General features: G+C 43.6%; 2 protein-coding genes across 2 annotated transcripts; both read right to left on the reverse strand.

The window, feature by feature from the left end:
* Positions 1–1,127: 1,127 nt before the first annotated feature.
* Positions 1,128–11,359, reverse strand: LOC141350563 (tripartite motif-containing protein 16-like). Its single transcript, XM_073855958.1, has 6 exons — positions 10,513–11,359; positions 10,299–10,394; positions 9,866–10,099; positions 9,599–9,755; positions 9,433–9,492; positions 1,128–1,601 (listed from the first exon to the last, which is right to left on the reverse strand). Exons 1-6 carry the CDS (start codon positions 11,083–11,085, stop codon positions 1,279–1,281), a joined length of 1,443 nt encoding a protein of 480 aa, XP_073712059.1. The 5' UTR covers positions 11,086–11,359; the 3' UTR covers positions 1,128–1,278.
* Positions 11,360–11,898: 539 nt separating this feature from the next.
* On the reverse strand, positions 11,899–18,377 carry LOC129443121 (E3 ubiquitin-protein ligase TRIM16-like). Its single transcript, XM_073855929.1, has 6 exons — positions 17,739–18,377; positions 17,513–17,608; positions 17,070–17,303; positions 16,809–16,968; positions 16,609–16,668; positions 11,899–14,041 (listed from the first exon to the last, which is right to left on the reverse strand). Exons 1-6 carry the CDS (start codon positions 18,312–18,314, stop codon positions 13,434–13,436), a joined length of 1,734 nt encoding a protein of 577 aa, XP_073712030.1. The 5' UTR covers positions 18,315–18,377; the 3' UTR covers positions 11,899–13,433.
* Positions 18,378–18,585: the final 208 nt, after the last annotated feature.

Consider the following 18,585-nt stretch of genomic DNA (forward strand, 5'->3'; position numbering starts at 1 on the left):
AGTTCAGCGATTTTATTTAATTTTAGTGCATCAAAGCAGTCATGACCAAAAAAAAAGACAAATTACACATCATTTGTGATTGTTAATTGATAAAGCTTTATATACAATTCCTAAAAGGTTATTTATAACAAGAAAAATACAAAAATTAATGATTTTATAGACACAGAAATACCTGTTTGCTTACTTTGACTTTGATCATCTCTGTATTTACTTTAGGTACAGAAACACCTGATGATTCCTATATCGTTTGTTTCAGGAATCTCTTTTTTATCATTTAAAAGTGAACACCGACCATAATATTAAATTACAAGAGAGATAATCGTGTCAGGTATAAATATAGGTTCTTAATTCGGTGCAGATATTTTTTGTGTCATCAACAAAATTTCAGGAAAAGCTTACCTGTTTTTTTTGTATCTTAACTTGTGACAAGATAACCACCCTGTTTTTAATATATTTTTAAACTTATACATGTTGAAAAAATCAGTTTTTTAAGTTTAGTTTGATGAACTCCTAAATATGATCTAAAATATGACATGCAGTGCACCTAGCATGTTCAGCTAAATTGCATGTGCCAGTACGCAACAGTGCAACATCGATACAACAAAAAACAATGTTTTAGATCAGAATTTTCCTTTATAATAAGTAAAAAAAACATCTATACTGTTGGATCACACAGTTTTACTGATCCAAAATAAACTCTAAACCCAGGATAGAGAGGTTACGTGAATGTGGTGTTGACTCTGTGGATGAGGGTCATTGTGTCAGAGACGCTGTAGAAGGACAGAGATCCTCCACTGTGATCCACATAAACTCCTATTCTAGAAGATCTGGACACTACAGGAAGTTCAGTATCAATGTTATTGTGCCAAAATGAACATCTGGAGCCAGTACAATTCAAACTCCAGGACTGATCATTACATCCAAACAAACTCTTACCACCTTTCCTGCTGATGCTCTTATATGACACAGATATTCGCACATTTCCACTCCACTCAACCTCCCAGTAACAGCGTCCACTCACACTCTCACTACACAACACCTGATGATAAACATCAAATCTGTCGGGATGATCAGGATACAGCTGGCTTGTGTCTGTCTTGGGCTGCGTCCGAAACCGCATACTGTATAGTAGGTACTGAATTAGATGAAGTACCTACTTACTTGGCGTTAAAACAGTAGGTACTGTATAGTATGAATCCTGGTAGTATGAATGAGATTCGGACGTACTACATCCGCCATGTTGCTACATCACGTGACATACGTCGTCATCACGTCGTGTCATTTCAGCGCGAAAACAGCCGCGTGCCTCTTCTTCTTCGTTGGATAACTCCTCGTCCGGGGCATCATGGGATAGTGTAGCGTCCATCGTATGCACACTGCAAAATCTAACCGGAAGAAGTAGGTCATCCGGGTACTTTTCGCATACTGATTTTCGAATACTATGTATTCGGACATACTACTCGCTTCGCCTACTGCTTTTCGCGTACTATATAGTATGTAGTAGGCGGTTTCGGACGCAGCATTAGTAACCACTCTGTTCCCCTTAGAAAGACAGAGACATTTATGTGCTGTGTTTGGCTCTGCAGTAATCGGATGATAATCTATGACAGAGACAAAAGAATATTTGAATGCATTTCAATAATTAATAAATTAAAACTTTAAAAAAGGCCTAATTTAATATTTGTAAGGACCATAATTGTGTAAAGATTGTATCAGAAATTAAAATAATTTACAGAAAGAATCTGACTACATCTGACTTACTGTTACAGACAGTTTGTTGCACAGAAGTTATACATTTTGTTAAAAGGTTTTATTTTTCAAACTGATTTTGTTTTGTGTAAGAGTCTTTAAGTCAAGCAATTTTATTTCATAAATAAATGTTTTAATGAAAAGAACAAATTTTAATAGCATTGAAAATCAGAGTTTTTAATGAAATGTTGTTTGTTCTCATGTTTCTTTGTGGAAAAGCATATTTCTTTATTTTTTTCTGTAAATTTAAGTAATGACTGAACATCATTATAGTTGGAGTTTAATTCAATTAAATTAAAATCTATTTACATAAATCAGTTTTGGTAATATATCAATATTTTTCCTATGGTGTCATAATCCAAGTCTGTTATCCTGCCTGTTTCCCCCATTGATTTCCCTACAGACTCCATTTCCCATAATCCTCCAAGCTACCTCACCAGTGTCTTGTCTTCAATTATCCTCACCTGCCAGCTTACCATCAGCTCCACTATTTCGGCCCTGTCCCAAATGGCACACTCCTGACTTGTGGACATCCTCAGAGTCCACACTTTTATGACATCATGTAGTGCAGAACTTATGGACCCTTGACGCGAGTCCACGAGGGCGCACTGGAGTCGTATTTTGGGACAGACTTGAGCATTACGTCAGAAATAGGAACAGAAGTTGCCCATCAGTGTGAACTCCTCACATCCATCGTCTGATTGCTCTTTCGCAGGGACTTCTGGGTTGGTAAAGTGCATGAAGCCTGCTGCAGTGCGGACTCCACCGAAGACCGCATCAAGGGTTCAAAGGGGGCACTGATGAGCACACTTTGGAGTGTTAAAATGACAGATGGGACACCCTTACGGACTCGTATACTAAGCGCGCATGCGCATTTTAAGGCCACGAGACTGAAAGTCCACATGAAGTGCCCCATTTGGGACAGGGCCATAGACTATTTTTTCCCAGTCCTTTGTCAGTTCAAATGTTGTTTCATGCTTTAATTTGCCTGTTTAGTTGCTTTGTCAAGTTCCATGTTCATTGTCATCCGAGGTTAGTCTCCTCTCTCCTTCTGCACACATCCTGACAGTGGGATACGGGATGAGACCATATACTGTCCCTATCTGTGTGGTCTATTATGATCCTCCTGCTTTGCAACAGAAACTCTCAGAGCTAAGCTTTCCAACCAGCTAGCATGTTGTGCAGCTACATATTTTCAAAGAGGAATGAAACCCCTGTCTTTCAATTTATTAACCATAACCATTGATGTTTAAATGAAAAAGAACCTTGTGAGAAACCAGGCTCAACCAGGAGAGCCATAGTTCCCTTTCAGTCGGTCACTACGACGTCACGTCGTGACCGACGAATTGGGAACCGCTTCGCGGGTGACCTATCTGCTTCGAGAAACCTTTAAAACGCCAATGAACTTGGCATGCAGATAATTGCATCTGCCGGCGCCGCCCCGCCGCGCAGGTATTTAATAAGCGGCAGGTGCAGTTATCAAATCAGCTTTTTAGCTTCGAAAGCTGGCAGACTAAACTGCTCACGAGAAGCTGCTTATCTCTCTTACCTGGAATAGATCTCTGCGTGCTAGTTGGTTGGGCGAAGGCACCACAGCGGGGCTCGCATAGTGTTTCCACCACCTTTGATCTTCGTGATCGCTTTCACTCTTTTTAGTTGAGTGTGTGCGTTCTCCTCCCTGTGTGCTTCATCAACTACACATCTGAAAGAGTGATTTCCCTAAAAGAGCTGCAGTTGAACTTGCGTCTTTTTAAAGACAGCCGTTCACTGCTCACGGGCGTTAAGCGTCTTTTTAAAGATGTCTTTCCGTCCGTGTTCGACTTCTGGATGCGGCAAATATATGGGTCCTCGTGATGGACACGATCGTTGTCTCTCGTGTCTGGGTCTCCAGCACGCTGAGGCGGCTTTCGTGGGAGGGACATGCTCCGCTTGCGAGAGTTTGACTCTTGCGGATCTGCGGGGTCGTGTGGCGTTTCTCCGGGAACGCCGCCCTCCGTTGCTGATCACCCCTAAGAAGGCGGCTGTGAAGCTACGGAGAGACGACCTCCGCCTTACGGTGCTGAATCGGCAAGCTGGTTCGTCCAGCGGCTCTCAGCCACCGGATCCGCAACCATCCGAGGTTCCGATGGAGACGGAGAGCACGCGTTCTGCGTCGCTTTCTACCTCTGTCGGACCTCCCGAGGATTCGATATCTGTCGTAACATCGGAGGGGGGGCCGTCATTTTCGGACGTTGATCCGGATCCTCTCCCTCCTTCGGGAAGGGTTGCGGTTCCTGATCTCGACCCGGAGATGACAGCTATGCTCGCTCGGGCTGCGGAGACGGTCGGGTTGGAGTGGAGAGCTCCTCCCCCTCCCGTACCGTCCCGCCTAGATGATTGGTACTTTGGGGCTGCACGGGCTTCACAGTCTTCCCCACCGGTGCCTTTCTTTCCCGAGGTGCATGATGAGCTGACTCTGACGTGGAAAACCCCGTTTTCCTCCCGGAACCGTCCGTATCAGCCATCACCCCTCACCTCCCTCGATGGCGGGGCTGATAAAGGGTATGCCGGTATCCCGACAGTGGAGCGTTCGGTAGCGATGCAGTTGTGTCCTGCCGGCGTTTCCTACTGGAAGGACCGTCCTACCCTTCCCTCACAAGCCTGCAGACATTCGTCAGCCCTGACGGAGTCTGCGTACCGGGCTTGTGGGGAGGCAGCTTCAGCCATACATGCCATGGCTTTGTTGCAGGTTCATCAGGCTAAGGCTCTGAAGGACCTGCACGAGGGTGGTCACGATTCGGCGGTCTTTAAAGATCTGCGTGCGGCTACGGATCTGGCGCTACGTGCGACCAAGACCACCGCGCAAGCCGTCGGTCGTGCTATGTCCACTTTGGTGGTCCAGGAGCGCCACCTTTGGCTGTGCCTGGCGGACATGAGAGATGCCGATAAAACCCGGCTCTTGAATGCTCCGGTCTCCCAGGCCGGCCTGTTCGGCGAGGCAGTAGAAGACTTTGCACAGCAGGTCTCAGCCACCCAGAAGCAGACTGAGGCTCTTGCCAACATCATGCCGCGTCGGAAGAAACCAACACCTGCCCCGTCGACGTCGGCACCTCAGTCTGCCCCTCGCCGAGGGCGTCCTGCAGCGGCGGCCGCCTCCGTTCCTCATCGGGGCCGTCCTAGAAAGCGAGGAACCGGCCGTCAGCAGCCCGCCCCGCCCGCTAAGCCTGGTGGAAAGCATAAATCTAAGCGGCCCGGAGATGGGCGACCTGGAGGTGGAGGGGATCGCTCTTCGGGAGATGGTGAACGCACCACTCCCCCCCCGGAGGAGAACCGGGTGGGGAATCTTTGGTTTTCGTTAATTTCCGTTCCGCCGGCTTTTCAGCCGGCACCCACAAAACCACAAAAAGAGCGAATTCCTCTTCCTCCTCCAGGTCTTCAGAGGCGGTCGGGTGTGACGGATGGGCTCATGACCCTACGTCCTCTTCCCCCTCCTCTCTCGCCAGCGGATGTGTTAAGCGCACCGAGATATCTTCATCAGAGTCTTCCCCGCGCAGCCATCCATCAGCGGAGTCAGGTGAGTGCTCATTCTCACAATACACATGTCAACGCAGCTCAAGAGAGCGCGTCATCGAGCACCGCCGTTCCGCTCGCCGCGGGTACTACGATTGTGCCGTTAATTCCCCTCGCCCGGTATCTGGAAGCTTGGCAGCAACTTCCCAGTCCGTCGCGCTGGCTTTTACGCACGATCCGTCTTGGCTATGCGATACAATTCGCCCGGCGACCTCCCAAATTTACAGGCATTCGTTTCACTATAGTGAAGCCCGCCGATGCGCACGTACTACGTGCAGAGATTGCTGTCTTATTGGCGAAAGACGCGATTCAGCCGGTTCCTCCAGCCGAGATGAGGTCAGGGTTTTACAGCCCTTACTTTATCGTACCCAAGAAAAGCGGCGGGTTGCGACCGATCCTGGATCTGCGCGTTCTGAATCGAGCACTTCACAAGATGCCGTTCAAAATGCTTACGCAGAAAACCATATTTCAATGCATTCGCCCACAGGATTGGTTTGCAGCCATCGACCTGAAGGACGCGTACTTTCATGTCTCAATACTTCCCCGGCACAGGCCGTTTCTCCGCTTTGCGTTCGAGGGAAGAGCATATCAGTACAAAGTCTTACCGTTCGGGCTCTCTCTCTCTCCCCGCGTCTTCACAAAAGTAGCAGAGGGCGCTTTAAAGCCTCTCAGAGAGAGCGGTGTTCGCATCTTGGCATATCTCGACGATTGGCTCATTATTGCACAGTCGCGTCAAATGCTTTGCACTCATCTAGATCGGGTGCTCAAACACCTCACCCGTCTCGGTCTTCAGGTCAACCGAGAGAAGAGCAAACTGTGCCCGACACAGAAGATCTCTTTTCTCGGCATGGAATTGGATTCGGTCAATCTTACAGCACGCCTCACGGAGGCGCGCGTTCAGTCGATTCTGGCTTGCTTGAATACGTTTTCGGGCAAGACTGCGGTCCCTCTGAAACAATTTCAGAAATTACTGGGGCATATGGCTGCAGCCGCGGCTGTAACACCGCTCGGTTTGCTACATATGAGACCGCTTCAGCATTGGCTTCACGACCGAGTCCCGAGGAGAGCATGGCTCACCGGCTTTCACCGTGTCACGATCACACCGAAATGCCGTCTCACTTTCACCCCGTGGTCAGACCCAGCGTTTCTCAGGGCGGGGGTGCCTCTGAGACAGGTCTCCAGACATGCGATAGTATGCACAGATGCCTCCAACACGGGGTGGGGAGCCACGTATGGCGAGCTTGCAGCTTCAGGAATATGGACATCACCCCAGCTGCATTGGCACATAAATTGCCGAGAACTGTGGGCTGTATATCTTGCGCTCGTCCGCTTCAGCAACGAGTTGAAAGACAAAGATGTATTAGTTCGCACAGACAACATTGCGACTGTTGCGTATATCAATCGCCAAGGCGGAGTGCGCTCTCGTCACATGTCGCATCTCGCCCGCCATCTCCTCTTTTGGAGTCAGAAGAATCTGAGGTCTCTTCGTGCCATTCACATCCCGGGGTCGCTCAACGCAGCGGCAGACGCGCTTTCCCGAGCAGCGCGCCCCGGCGAGTGGCGACTCCACCCTCAATCGGTCCAGCTGATTTGGAGACGTTTCGGCAGAGCGCAGATAGATCTGTTTGCATCTCCAGAAACAACCCACTGTCGCCTATTTTATTCACTGAACGAGGGATCACTCGGCGTGGATGCATTGGCGCACAGCTGGCCGAGAGGTCTTCGCAAATACGCATTTCCCCCAGTGCGCCTCATTGCACAGACATTGTGCAAAGTCAGGGAGGACGAGGAGAAAATTCTTTTAGTTGCTCCATATTGGGCCACCAGGAGTTGGTTTCCAGAGCTCACTCTCCTCGCGACAGCCCCTCCCTGGAGGATTCCCCTGAGGAGGGACCTTCTGTCTCAAGAAGGGGGCACATTATGGCACCCCCGTCCCGATCTGTGGAACCTCCATGTGTGGTATCTGGACGGGGCGCGGAGGTTGTAGGTGATTTACCCCAGGCGGTATCTAACACCATCGCTGCAGCGCGAGCGCCGTCTACGAGACAGGCGGATACGCTGAAATGGACCCTGTTTGTTGTTTGGTGTACTTCTCAACGAGAGGACCCCCGAGAATGCTCGATCAGTATTGTGCTTTCATATCTCCAGCACCGCTTGGAGAAGAGGCTGTCACCATCTACTATTAAAGTAGATATCGCGGCAATATCCGCGCATCACGCACCCATAGACGGTAGATCTGTGGGTCAGCACGATCTGGTCATTAGGTTTTTAAGAGGCGCACGGAGGCTGAATCCTTCGCGTCCTCCCTCTATTCCTCCTTGGGACCTGTCCATGGTGCTGAATGCCCTCCGAGACTGCCCGTTCGAGCCTCTGCAGACGGTGAGTGTCAAGTTTCTCACTATGAAAACTTTGATGCTCCTCGCACTGGCTTCTATTAAAAGGATAGGGGATCTTCATGCATTCTCGGTCAACGATTCGTGCCTTCAGTTCGGGCCGGCTGAATCCAGCGTTACACTGAGACCCCGGCCGGGCTATGTGCCTAAAGTTCCCACCACTCCCTTTAGGGATCAAGTGGTGAACTTACAAGCACTGCCTTTGGAAGAGGCAGACCCAGCTATGGCTTTGTTATGTCCTGTACGTGCACTACGTGTGTATGTGGATCGCACTCAAAGCTTTCGGACCTCAGAGCAGCTCTTTGTCTGTTACGGTGGTCAGCAGAAAGGGAGAGCTGTCACTAAACAGAGGATGTCTCACTGGATTGTAGACACAATCGCCCTGGCTTATGAGAAACAGGGCATTCCCTGCCCTTTTGGTTTGAGAGCCCATTCAACCAGAAGCGTGGCTTCATCTTGGGCTTTGGCTCGTGGTTCCTCGCTTTCAGATATTTGTAGAGCTGCTGGCGGGGCGACACCTAATACGTTCACTAGATTCTACAGTGTTCGTGTTGAGCCGGTATCCTCTCGAGTTCTCTCGTCAGATCAGTGAGAACATCGAGGAACGGCTCCTGTGTCGGCTTGGAGCCTTTCTTTTTGGCTGCGCAGAAACCGCACCATTATGGAAGGCCATTAAGGCAAAAACGTTACAAAAAATGTTTTTTGTCTTTTCCACCGCTTGGTGACCGATGTTGCGGAGCATCGGCTGCCAGCCTCTCACTAGATGTATCCTTGACTATCTGGGTGAGGTTAGCGCCCACATTGCGCCCCCTAGTGGTTTCTTTGTGAGTATTTCCGTGGAAAGTTTATGATTTACCACGTTTCCCTTAGCGGAGTTCGTTCCGCGCCTCTCTAGTGTTGCTAAGAGAGTGTATTTTATAGACCTCGTGTCTTTTTATCCATCACCTTAGTGGTAGACCCCTAGAGGGTTTTTTTTTCCGCAGCGATCTTAGTCCCGCCTGACGAGTTCGCTTCCCAGTTCGCCTAGTCACTATCGTGGGTTAAGGAACAAGTAGTGACCGGCCTCTGCTTCAACCCCATTTCCGTTCCCTTAAAGAGGAGAGTCGGAGGGTTTATGCAGGCACTGGAAGGGTCAGCTTCAGTGGCGCTTTGGTAGGGATTCCCAATTCGTCGGTCACGACGTGACGTCGTAGTGACCGACTGAAAGGGAACGTCTCGGTTACATATGTAACCCTCGTTCCCTGAAGGAAGGGAACGGAGACGTCACGTCCCGTCGCCACAATTTGCTGTTCCACTGCTGATATCGGCCGGACACTTTTCTTTCTGACCAGCTTTCTCAGCAAAAAATAGCTGATTTGATAACTGCACCTGCCGCTTATTAAATACCTGCGCGGCGGGGCGGCGCCGGCAGATGCAATTATCTGCATGCCAAGTTCATTGGCGTTTTAAAGGTTTCTCGAAGCAGATAGGTCACCCGCGAAGCGGTTCCCAATTCGTCGGTCACGACGTGACGTCTCCGTTCCCTTCCTTCAGGGAACGAGGGTTACATATGTAACCGAGACGTTCCCTGCTGACATGCTGCAATCCCTAACTTTATGCTTAAAGGGAAGCAAATTATAATTTTACGTTGTTTTAAGACTAGGGGAGTTTAAAATGCACATTATCACTGTTCCTCACTTGTGAAACTTGTTTCAGCATTTAGCTTAAAAGTATATCTTGTGTATTATTTGCTGATACTCACATTGTAAGAGCTGTTCCCTGGTATTAAGTTCAGGGGTGGGAATATTGTCAATATACTTTACTATGGGAAGAAACATAAATATTTATTTTACTTAAATTGTATTTATATAGCATATACAAACACTGCATAATATGTGCCTGATTTTTCAGAAAAATATGGGCATTACCTCTATAAGATATTTTTTCCATTTCTTCTCTACGAAAATCTTCCAATTTCTCTCTCAGATGAGACACAGATTTTACTACATCAAAAGAGATGAGAGAGTTGACAGTGATGTTGATTGAGTCTGAAGATCCAGGAGGAACAGAGAGAGACTGAAAACTCTACACAAACACAATGACAAACAACACCAACATTTAATAAAACATAACCACAGTAGAACAGGCTCTTCAATTACTAAACACCACTGTCGTGTTCATCAGATCTCTGTTACCTGGAGGAAATGGATGTGATCATCTGTGAGTAAAAGCTGCTCCAGCTCAGCGTCTCTCCTCCTCAGATCATCAATCTCCTGCTCCAGTCGCTTCAAGAGTCCTTCAGCTTCACTCACTGCAGCCTTTTCCTGATCTCTGATCAGCTGTGTCATTTCAGATCGTCTTTTCTCAATGGATGTGATCAGTTGAGTAAAGATCCTCTCAGTGTCGTCCACTGCTGTCTGTGCAGAGCGCTATTAGGACACACAGAGAGAGGAGCATTAGAATCAGCAGCATTCATTCAGCTCTTACTGGTACATCACACAGTCTGTTACACACAGTGAACTTCAGTCAAAGTCATCCAGCACTGAACTCCTCACTGACTGATTGGATGAGAGTCCTGAAACAGATCTGAAACAGCAGACAGCAGTTGTTCTTCTGATCAAAACTCACCTTATGAGTCTTCACAGCATCTCTCAGCTCCTGAAGCTTCTTCTGACTCTTCTGGATTCTCTGCTGGTATTTTCTCTGCGTCTCCTTCAGTTGTTTCTGTTGGACATGGAAATAATAATAGATAAACTGTACAGTATATGTAACTGTAGTGTGATCATGAAGTAATATTGCAGAGCAGAATTGATCACATTAACAAATCACTTTCAGCTCTCACCTGTTTCTCAGCCCTCTCTGCTGCAGTTGATACAGTCTTATGTTCATTGTGTTCATCCACCATACACAGATAACATATACAGAGCTGATCAGTACGACAGTAAATCTCAAGGGCTTTATCATGTTGAGGGCAGATCATCTGCTGTAGTCGTCCAGTGGCGTCTATCAGGTTGTGCTTCTTGCCTTTGAAAAATTTCTCATGTTGTTCAAGATGATTTTGACAGTAAGAGTTCAGACACACCAGACAGGACTTGACAGCTTTGTGTTTTCTCTCAGTACAGACGTCACACTTCACATCTCCAGGTTCAGCATAACAGTGATCAGGTCGATCAGCTTGTAGTTTGGTTTTCTTCAGTTTCTCCACCACTTCAGCCAGCATGGTGTTTTTACCTAAAACAGTGAAGGTCTGTCTGCATTGAGGGCAGCTGTAGACTCTCTTCTGATCCCAGTAGTGTGTAATACAGCTCATACAGTAAAAGTGTCCACAGGGAATGGTCACAGGATCCTTCAGTAAATCCAGACAGATTGAACAGATGAACTGATCCTGAGCCAAGGAAACACTCGCTTCTGCCATTTTAGAAAATACGAAACATAAAAAACCTAACAGTGATTTAGTTTCAATTTTCCTGAAGTCGAGAACTTCCTGGTTGTGTTTATGAAATGTGTACAAACATGAGTCCCAGTCATATAATAAAGAGTCCACTAGATGTCAGTCTCATACAGAAACTCACAGAGACATTCACAGTGAACTCAGGTTTGGACATCAGCTTTACATTTTAGAATAATTACTTAGATTTAAGTAATTCCAGATCAAAACACTGAGAAAATCATTACGCTGATAATAGGAATTATCCTGAGTTTTTTTAATGCCAAAGAGGACAAAAACTGATAGTTTAACACTTTTAACTTTGCTTTTGCCACAGAGAAAAGATTGAATAAATCATATGAAGAGTGTTGTAGCTGTGTTACTACTGTATCAGAATGTGAGTGTTTAAATATATCTGTGACATCTTAACCATAGCTGGATGTTTGAGCGATATGATCTTCAAATTAATGTCTTTTGTCTTCCAGGGATGAAGAAGGCCATTTGGATTTGAAATATCTTGAGAGTGAGTAAATGATTTATGATTGATTAATTTTGAACATGTATGAAACCTCATGAAAATATGTGTGTATGTATACACACACACACACACACACACACACACACACACACACACACACACACACACACACACACACACACACACACTGTAAGCTCAATGTCATCTCAATCTGTAGGCTATTGCGTACAGCTTTACATAAGTGTTTATCAAGCTGTTACATTCACCTGCATCTAAGGAAAAAAAAAGAGTCCATAAATAAAGACAAGAATAAATGACTCAGTTCCCATGTTAATTCAATTTATTGAGTAAAACAACATTATTCATTAATACTGTACTGCATGCTATAGTGTGTTTACTTTTGACATTATTTCTTCACCCCATCATGCTTTGTGTAAATTAGGGGAGTAGTTTTTGTTTTGACATCAACAATCATTTATCTGCGTTGTCTTTAGTCATTCATTTACAGCAAGATGTGGATTCAAAGTCTGACAGAGCCTATAAAGGACATCAGCATGCCATCCACTCCTTTATAGAGAAATGGGATGACAAGTAAAAAAGTTGCTGCTTATTTGAAAGTTTATTTATCTACTCTATTGATTGAGTTGTTTGTGATGGTAAGGCAATGAGCAATTTGAAAAGGCTTACCAATACCTTAGAAATTATAAGTATGAAGCATTAATCAGGTACAAGAAAAATATTGTATAGTATACACAATAGTACTATTGTAAAATGAAGTAAAATTCCTAGATAATACTGTACAGTGCTTTTGAAACTTGCTATAGGAAATATTAATGATAATACAGGATTTACCGTTCATCTATTTATGTTATGACCCTTATGAGAAGTAACCATGGCTAACTTTCAAAAGGGCATAGTTTATGTTACAAAATACTGTAGTATACTATAGTAATTATACTATACTATAGTAGATGTTCCTGTAACTCAGTGTGTAGAGCATTGCATTAGCAGTGCAAACGGTTTGTTGGTTGTTGATTAAAAATATACACTGAAATACACTGTAAGTTGGTTTAGATAAAAGCAGCTGCCAAATCTATAAATGAATGTAGTATTACTATTATATACTGCAATATACTTCAAACTTCTAAATTCTAATGAATAGCATGCTACAGTATTTTTTCATGTGGGGCAGGGTAACAACGGGGTTTAACACAGACAAAGATAACCCGGTTTCAAAAGCACATTGTAAAAACCATAGACAGTAAAAAAATTGGACACAGCGACCCCAGAGACAAGGGAAGTCAATTAGAAGCACGCACTTCCTAGGGATTCAAACTGAGCTTGATGACGTAGATGTTACGTGAGCAACCTGTCTGACAATTATAAGTCTTCTAATAGCCGTGCCACGAGAAATCTGAATCACCCACCGAATCTTGCAGACGGCGAGCGTGAAGAGGAGCAAATTTTGGTAAGTATTCTGATTAATCATCTCCCTTTAAATTTATGCCTCCACGTCCACCCGATTGCCTCATAGACAGTAAAAGATTGCCTATGAGCTTCTCCTCCTGTCCATACGGTAATTTCTCTACGGTGCGACAGAGAGTCGCAGGTTATGACGCAATTGTTAGCCTATTTTTACAAAAACTGCTTCTACTGGGCCATAACGTAAGATACATGGTAATGGAGCCTTTTATACATTTTCGTGTTTCTTTAGAAATAATTAATGGAAAAATTAAGTCTTTAAACGCCTCAGATGTAAAGTTATTCGCTGTCAAAACAACGTCAAAATGAATGGGAGTCAATGGAATGCTAACAGCAGGTGGGGGTCCGCTAAGCAATGGTGTCACCCGGGGAAGCTTCAATAAAATTTTAAACCCTGCACCCCTGGTAAAAACCCCCAAAGTGTACTAAAACTAAAATATTTGTAGAATCCTGTATTATAGCCAACTGTTGGATCACACAGTTTCACTGATCCAGAAATGTTAAACCCAGGATAGAGAGGTTTAGTGAATGTGGTCTGGACTTTGTGGATGAGGGTCATTGTGCGAGAGACGCTGTAGAAGGACAGAGATCCTGCACTGTGATCCACATACACTCCTATTCTAGAAGATCTGGACACTACTGGGAGTTTAGTATCAATGTAATCGTGAGAGAATGAACAACTGGAGTCAGAGCAGCACAAACTCCAGGACTGATCATTACATCCAAATCTACAATCATCACCCCCTCCCTTCCTGCTGATGCTCTTATATGACACTGATATTTCCACCTCACCACGCCACTCAACCTCCCAGTAACAGCGTCCCCACACACTCTCACTACACAACACCTGATGATAATCCTCAAATCTGTCTGGATGATCAGGATACGTCTGGACTCTGTTAGTGTCAGTAATCACTTTGTTGTCATCAGATAGTTTGAGATACTCATTTGCTGTGTTTGGATCTGCAGTGATCTGACGATAATCTATGGAGACAAAGAATATAATCTGTAAACAAGGAATCTGAATGTGAATAATTATTGTTCTGACATCTCATATGAGGCATTAACATTCATCCCAAAATTACAAAAATATGAATGTAAGTTTCTTCTCTGACACATTACAGCTGTAATACGTAACTTTTTGTTAAACGCTTAATCAGTGTTCAAAAAGGATAACGTTTTTGGTTTTTGCGGTTTAACTGGCATAATTTTCCTTGATGCTTCAATTTCTTTTCACAACTTTATGACATATGAAGAGTTTCGTTGCAAAACGAGATAAATCAATTTTTTTAAATTTTTGTCAAAACATGTTTATTATTATGTTATCATGTTATTTATTTGTTTTATGGTGCTACTTAGCTGTATTTTTTAAGTTATGAAGGTTTAAATCAAAACAAACCAACTGCAGTTGAATTGATATTACAGTTTTTTTCAGTCGCTAACAAGCGTTTGTCCAAACACATTTTCAAAACTCTAAACACAATTAGCACAACATTGTTTTTTTGTGGCCATACCATTCACACATTTCATGTCGTTTTCACACAATATGCAGTCAGTAAACACATTTAATGCTTACATTTTCTTAACAGAAAAGCTATACTTTCCAACAAAATGATGGATTGTTTTTGTAGTAATTATGAATGTTAACACACAACATCTCACAATAGCAAAAACAATATTCCAAACCTTAGATACAGTATAAAAACCTCTGCTTCTGCAATGAGATCAGTTCAGAAACAATATACCTCAGCTGATAATAAACAGAAAATTGTATAATTGACACACAACTGATTTATGATGGGTAAATTTTGTATAATTGACACATAATTGCAGTGAGATGTGAAGCAGTGAGAGATGCAGTGAGAGGTGCAGAGCAGTGAGAGGTGCAGAGCAGTGAGAGGTGCAGAGCAGTGAGAGATGCAGTGAGAAGTGCAGGAGCAGTGAGAGGTGCAGTGAGAGGTACAGCAGCAGTGAGAGGTGCAGTGAGAGGTGCAGTGAGAGGTACAGTGAGAGGTACAGCAGCAGTGAGAGGTACAGTGAAAGGTGCAGAGCAGTGAGAGGTGCAGTGAGAGGTGCAGAGCAGTGAGAGATGCAGTGAGAGGTGCAGAGCAGTGAGAGGTGCAGAGCAGTGAGAGGTGCAGTGAGAGGTGCAGAGCAGTGAGAGATGCAGTGAGAGGTGCAGGACAGTGAGAGGTGCAGAGCAGTGAGAGGTGCAGTGAGAGGTGCAGGAGCAGTAAGAGGAGGAGTGCCAGGGAGAAGAGCAGGCCCAAGGAGGGGGCAATGTAGAGGTGTAAGAATGTATGGTGGTGGTGGTGGAATTCCAAGGGCTGCAAGAACAGTAGTCAGTGATGAAATTCACTGATTTCACCAAGAGAGGCTGGTAAAAGAGTGCCTCCATTATACGCATCTTTCAACAAACCAACAGGTAAGTATTGCATTTTACATGGATTGTTTATTCTCACTTGACATGTCATTGTCAATAAGGTCATACAGTAATATGTAGAATTTTTTGTCCCTCTACAAAAAATGCAACGTCTTCCACCCTCTGGGGGAAGAGGAAAGCTCCTCAAAAATGATCAAGATCATTACTGTAAAACTTTTTCTGCTCTATCATATTGTGTTTCTACTTTTCCTCCTGTAGTCAGACACACAGTTCCCAACCAATACATTTAGCGTAAAAACGGTGGATTGGATGTTTTGCAGTTTTTGTAATGTCAACAATAGCCAGTATTTTGAAACCTGGTGTACTTTAATTGATTGCATGTACCTTGTGAAGTGAAAAGAAGTTTTATTCTTTGAAAGAATAATTTCATTTTGAGTCAGATTTCCAGTGTTTTGGTAAAGTTATTATGTGCAGAGAAAGATGTGTTCTATTTTGAAATGAAGAGTTAGTATATATTTAACAAAATGTGTTTTTGAGAAGAAAATAATGCATTTGGCCAATTGTGTTTTGTAGGTGGAAGTCTGTGTTAAGTGTTTAGAAAAAGTATCTGAAGTATGGGTAAGCACTTGTTAGCGACTGAAAAAAACTGTAATTGGAATGCACAACCAAAAAACGAGATTTCTGAACAGTTAAAAAACGGAACGAAACTCTTCATATATTTTGTAAATACATATTTAAACATTCTGAGATACATAAAAACTGTATTTACTTTTATTTCTTTTTTACAAACAAAATGAAAAAAGTTATTTCTTATTTTCCCATTCATTCAAAACATATTTTTTTCATTTCCCCATTCATTTTCAATGTGGGGTCATTTTTACCCCAAACACCTTAAACAGTAATTTTTGAACAACCAAATCAAGCCTAGTTTTTTTGTGCATGTTTAGATAGATTATTTAGGAAAAGTCACAAAGTTTCATGTCTCTGAGATGAAGGTAACACTTTTAGATAATGAAGGAAAAGTCCAGAGAATCAAATTATAATTTTATGTTGGATTAAGATTGTGGGGTTTAAATTGCCAAAGGAATTTTTGATCACTTCTAATATTTTTTTCAGCATTTATCTTAAAATTATCTTCAGTATTTGTGTATTATTTGCTGATACTCACATTGTAAGAACTGTTCCCTGGTATTCGGTTCAGGGGTGGAAATAATGTCAATATGCTTTACTATGGAAATATACATATTTATTGTAAATAACATGTAAAAACTTTGGCAGAAAATAATTACATATTTTATATATTTTGATTTAGCAAACACAAATACTGCATAATGTGTGCCTAATGTTTTAGAAAAATAGGTGCCTTGCCTCTATCAGCTATGCTTTCTATCTCTTCTCTGCAAAAATCCTCCAGTTTCTCTCTCAGATGAGACAAAGTTTTTCCTACATCGTCATAAGAGAGGAGAGAACTGACAGTGATGCTGAGTGAGTCTGTAGATCCAGGAGGAACAGAGAGAGACTGAAAACTCTACACAAACACAAAGACAAACAACACAAACATTGAATAGAAAATATAACCACAGTAAAATATGCTCTATAGTTCCTAAACACCACAGTACTGTTTTTTACCTGGAGGAAATTTATGTGATAATCGGTGAGTAAAAGCTGCTCCAGCTCAGCGTCTCTCCTCCTCAGATCATCAATCTCCTGCTCCAGTCGCTTCATGAGTCCTTCAGCTTCACTCACTGCAGCCTTTTCCTGATCTCTGATCAGCTGTGTCACCTCAGATCGTCTTCTCTCAATGGATCGGATCAGTTCAGTGAAGATCCTCTCAGTGTCGTCCACTGCTGTCTGTGCAGAGCGCTGTTAGGACACACAGAGAGAGGAGCATTAGAATCAGCAGCATTCATTCAGCTCTTACTGGTACATCACACAGTGTGTTACACACAGTGAACTTCAGTCAAAGTCATCCAGCACTGAACTCCTCACTGACTGATTGGATGAGAGTCCTAACTGAGTCTGAAACAGATCTGAAACAGCAGACAGCAGTTGTTCTTCTCATCAAAACTAACCTTATGAGTCTTCACAGCATCTCTCAGCTCCTGAAGCTTCTTCTGGCTCTTCTGGATTCTCTGATGGTATTTTCTCTGTGTCTCCTTCAGTTGTTTCTGTTGGACATGGAAATAATGATAAACAAGATAAACTGTTCATTTAGCTGTAGTGTAATTATGAAGAAACATTTATTATAGAGCAGAACTGATCACATAAACAAAACAATCCGATGTTCTCAGCTCTCACCTGTTTCTCAGTCCTCTCTGCTGCAGCTGATACAGTCTTATGGTTTTTGTGTTCATCCACCGTACACAGATAACATATACAGAGCTGATCAGTACGACAGTAAATCTCAAGCGCTTTATCGTGTTTACGGCAGATCATCTCCTGAAGTCGTCCAGTGGCATCTATCAGATTGTGCTTCTTCCCTTTGAAGAATTTCTCATGTTGTTCAAGATGATTTTGACAGTAAGAGTTCAGACACACCAGACAGGACTTGACAGCTTTGTGTTTTCTCTCAGTACAGACGTCACACTCCACATCTCCAGGTTCAGCATAACAGTGATCAGGACGAGCAGCTTGTAGTTTAGTCATCTTCAGTTTCTCCACCACTTCAGCCAGCATGATGTTTTTACCTAAAACAGGTCTTGTAGTGAAGGTCTGTCTGCATTGAGGGCAGCTGTAGTATCTCTTTTGATCCCAGTAGTCTGTAATACAGCTCATACAGTAACTGTGTCCACAGTTAATGGCCACTGGATCCTTCAGTAGATCCAGACAGATTGAACAGCTGAACTGATCCTGTGAAACACTTGCTTCTGCCATTTTAGAAAAGAAGACACGTACACACACCTGAGAGTGATTTAGTTTCAGTTTTCCTGAACTTGAGAACTTCCTGGGTGTGTTTATGAAAGGTGTGCCCAAGGAATTCCCAGTGATATAATAAAGAAGTCCACTAGATGTCACTCTCATACAGAAACTCACACAGACAGTCTTTATAAAGAAAGTGAACACTGGTTTGCATATTAGATTTACATTTTATAATAATGAACCCAGTCCTTCTCTAAGGGATTTTTATAAAAGGTGCTTAAACTCT

The sequence above is a fragment of the Misgurnus anguillicaudatus genome, chromosome 2 (assembly GCF_027580225.2).
Source record: "Misgurnus anguillicaudatus chromosome 2, ASM2758022v2, whole genome shotgun sequence".
NCBI classification, from domain to species: Eukaryota; Metazoa; Chordata; class Actinopteri; order Cypriniformes; family Cobitidae; genus Misgurnus; species Misgurnus anguillicaudatus.

Excerpts from the sequence above, each read along its gene's own strand:
- LOC129443121 (XM_073855929.1), bottom strand. The coding sequence starts at position 18,314 with ATGGCAGAAGCAAGTGTTTCACAGGATCAGTTCAGCTGTTCAATCTGT. Across the intron at positions 17,304-17,512 it reads ATGCTGTGAAGACTCATAAG|CGCTCTGCACAGACAGCAGT; the intron begins GTTAGTTTTGAT and ends GTGTCCTAACAG. Across the intron at positions 16,969-17,069 it reads ATCACATAAATTTCCTCCAG|AGTTTTCAGTCTCTCTCTGT; the intron begins GTAAAAAACAGT and ends GTGTTTGTGTAG.
- LOC141350563 (XM_073855958.1), bottom strand. The coding sequence starts at position 11,085 with ATGGCAGAAGCGAGTGTTTCCTTGGCTCAGGATCAGTTCATCTGTTCA. Across the intron at positions 10,395-10,512 it reads CAGAGAGGGCTGAGAAACAG|AAACAACTGAAGGAGACGCA; the intron begins GTGAGAGCTGAA and ends CATGTCCAACAG. Across the intron at positions 9,493-9,598 it reads GGAAAAAATATCTTATAGAG|TAAAGTATATTGACAATATT; the intron begins GTAATGCCCATA and ends TTCTTCCCATAG.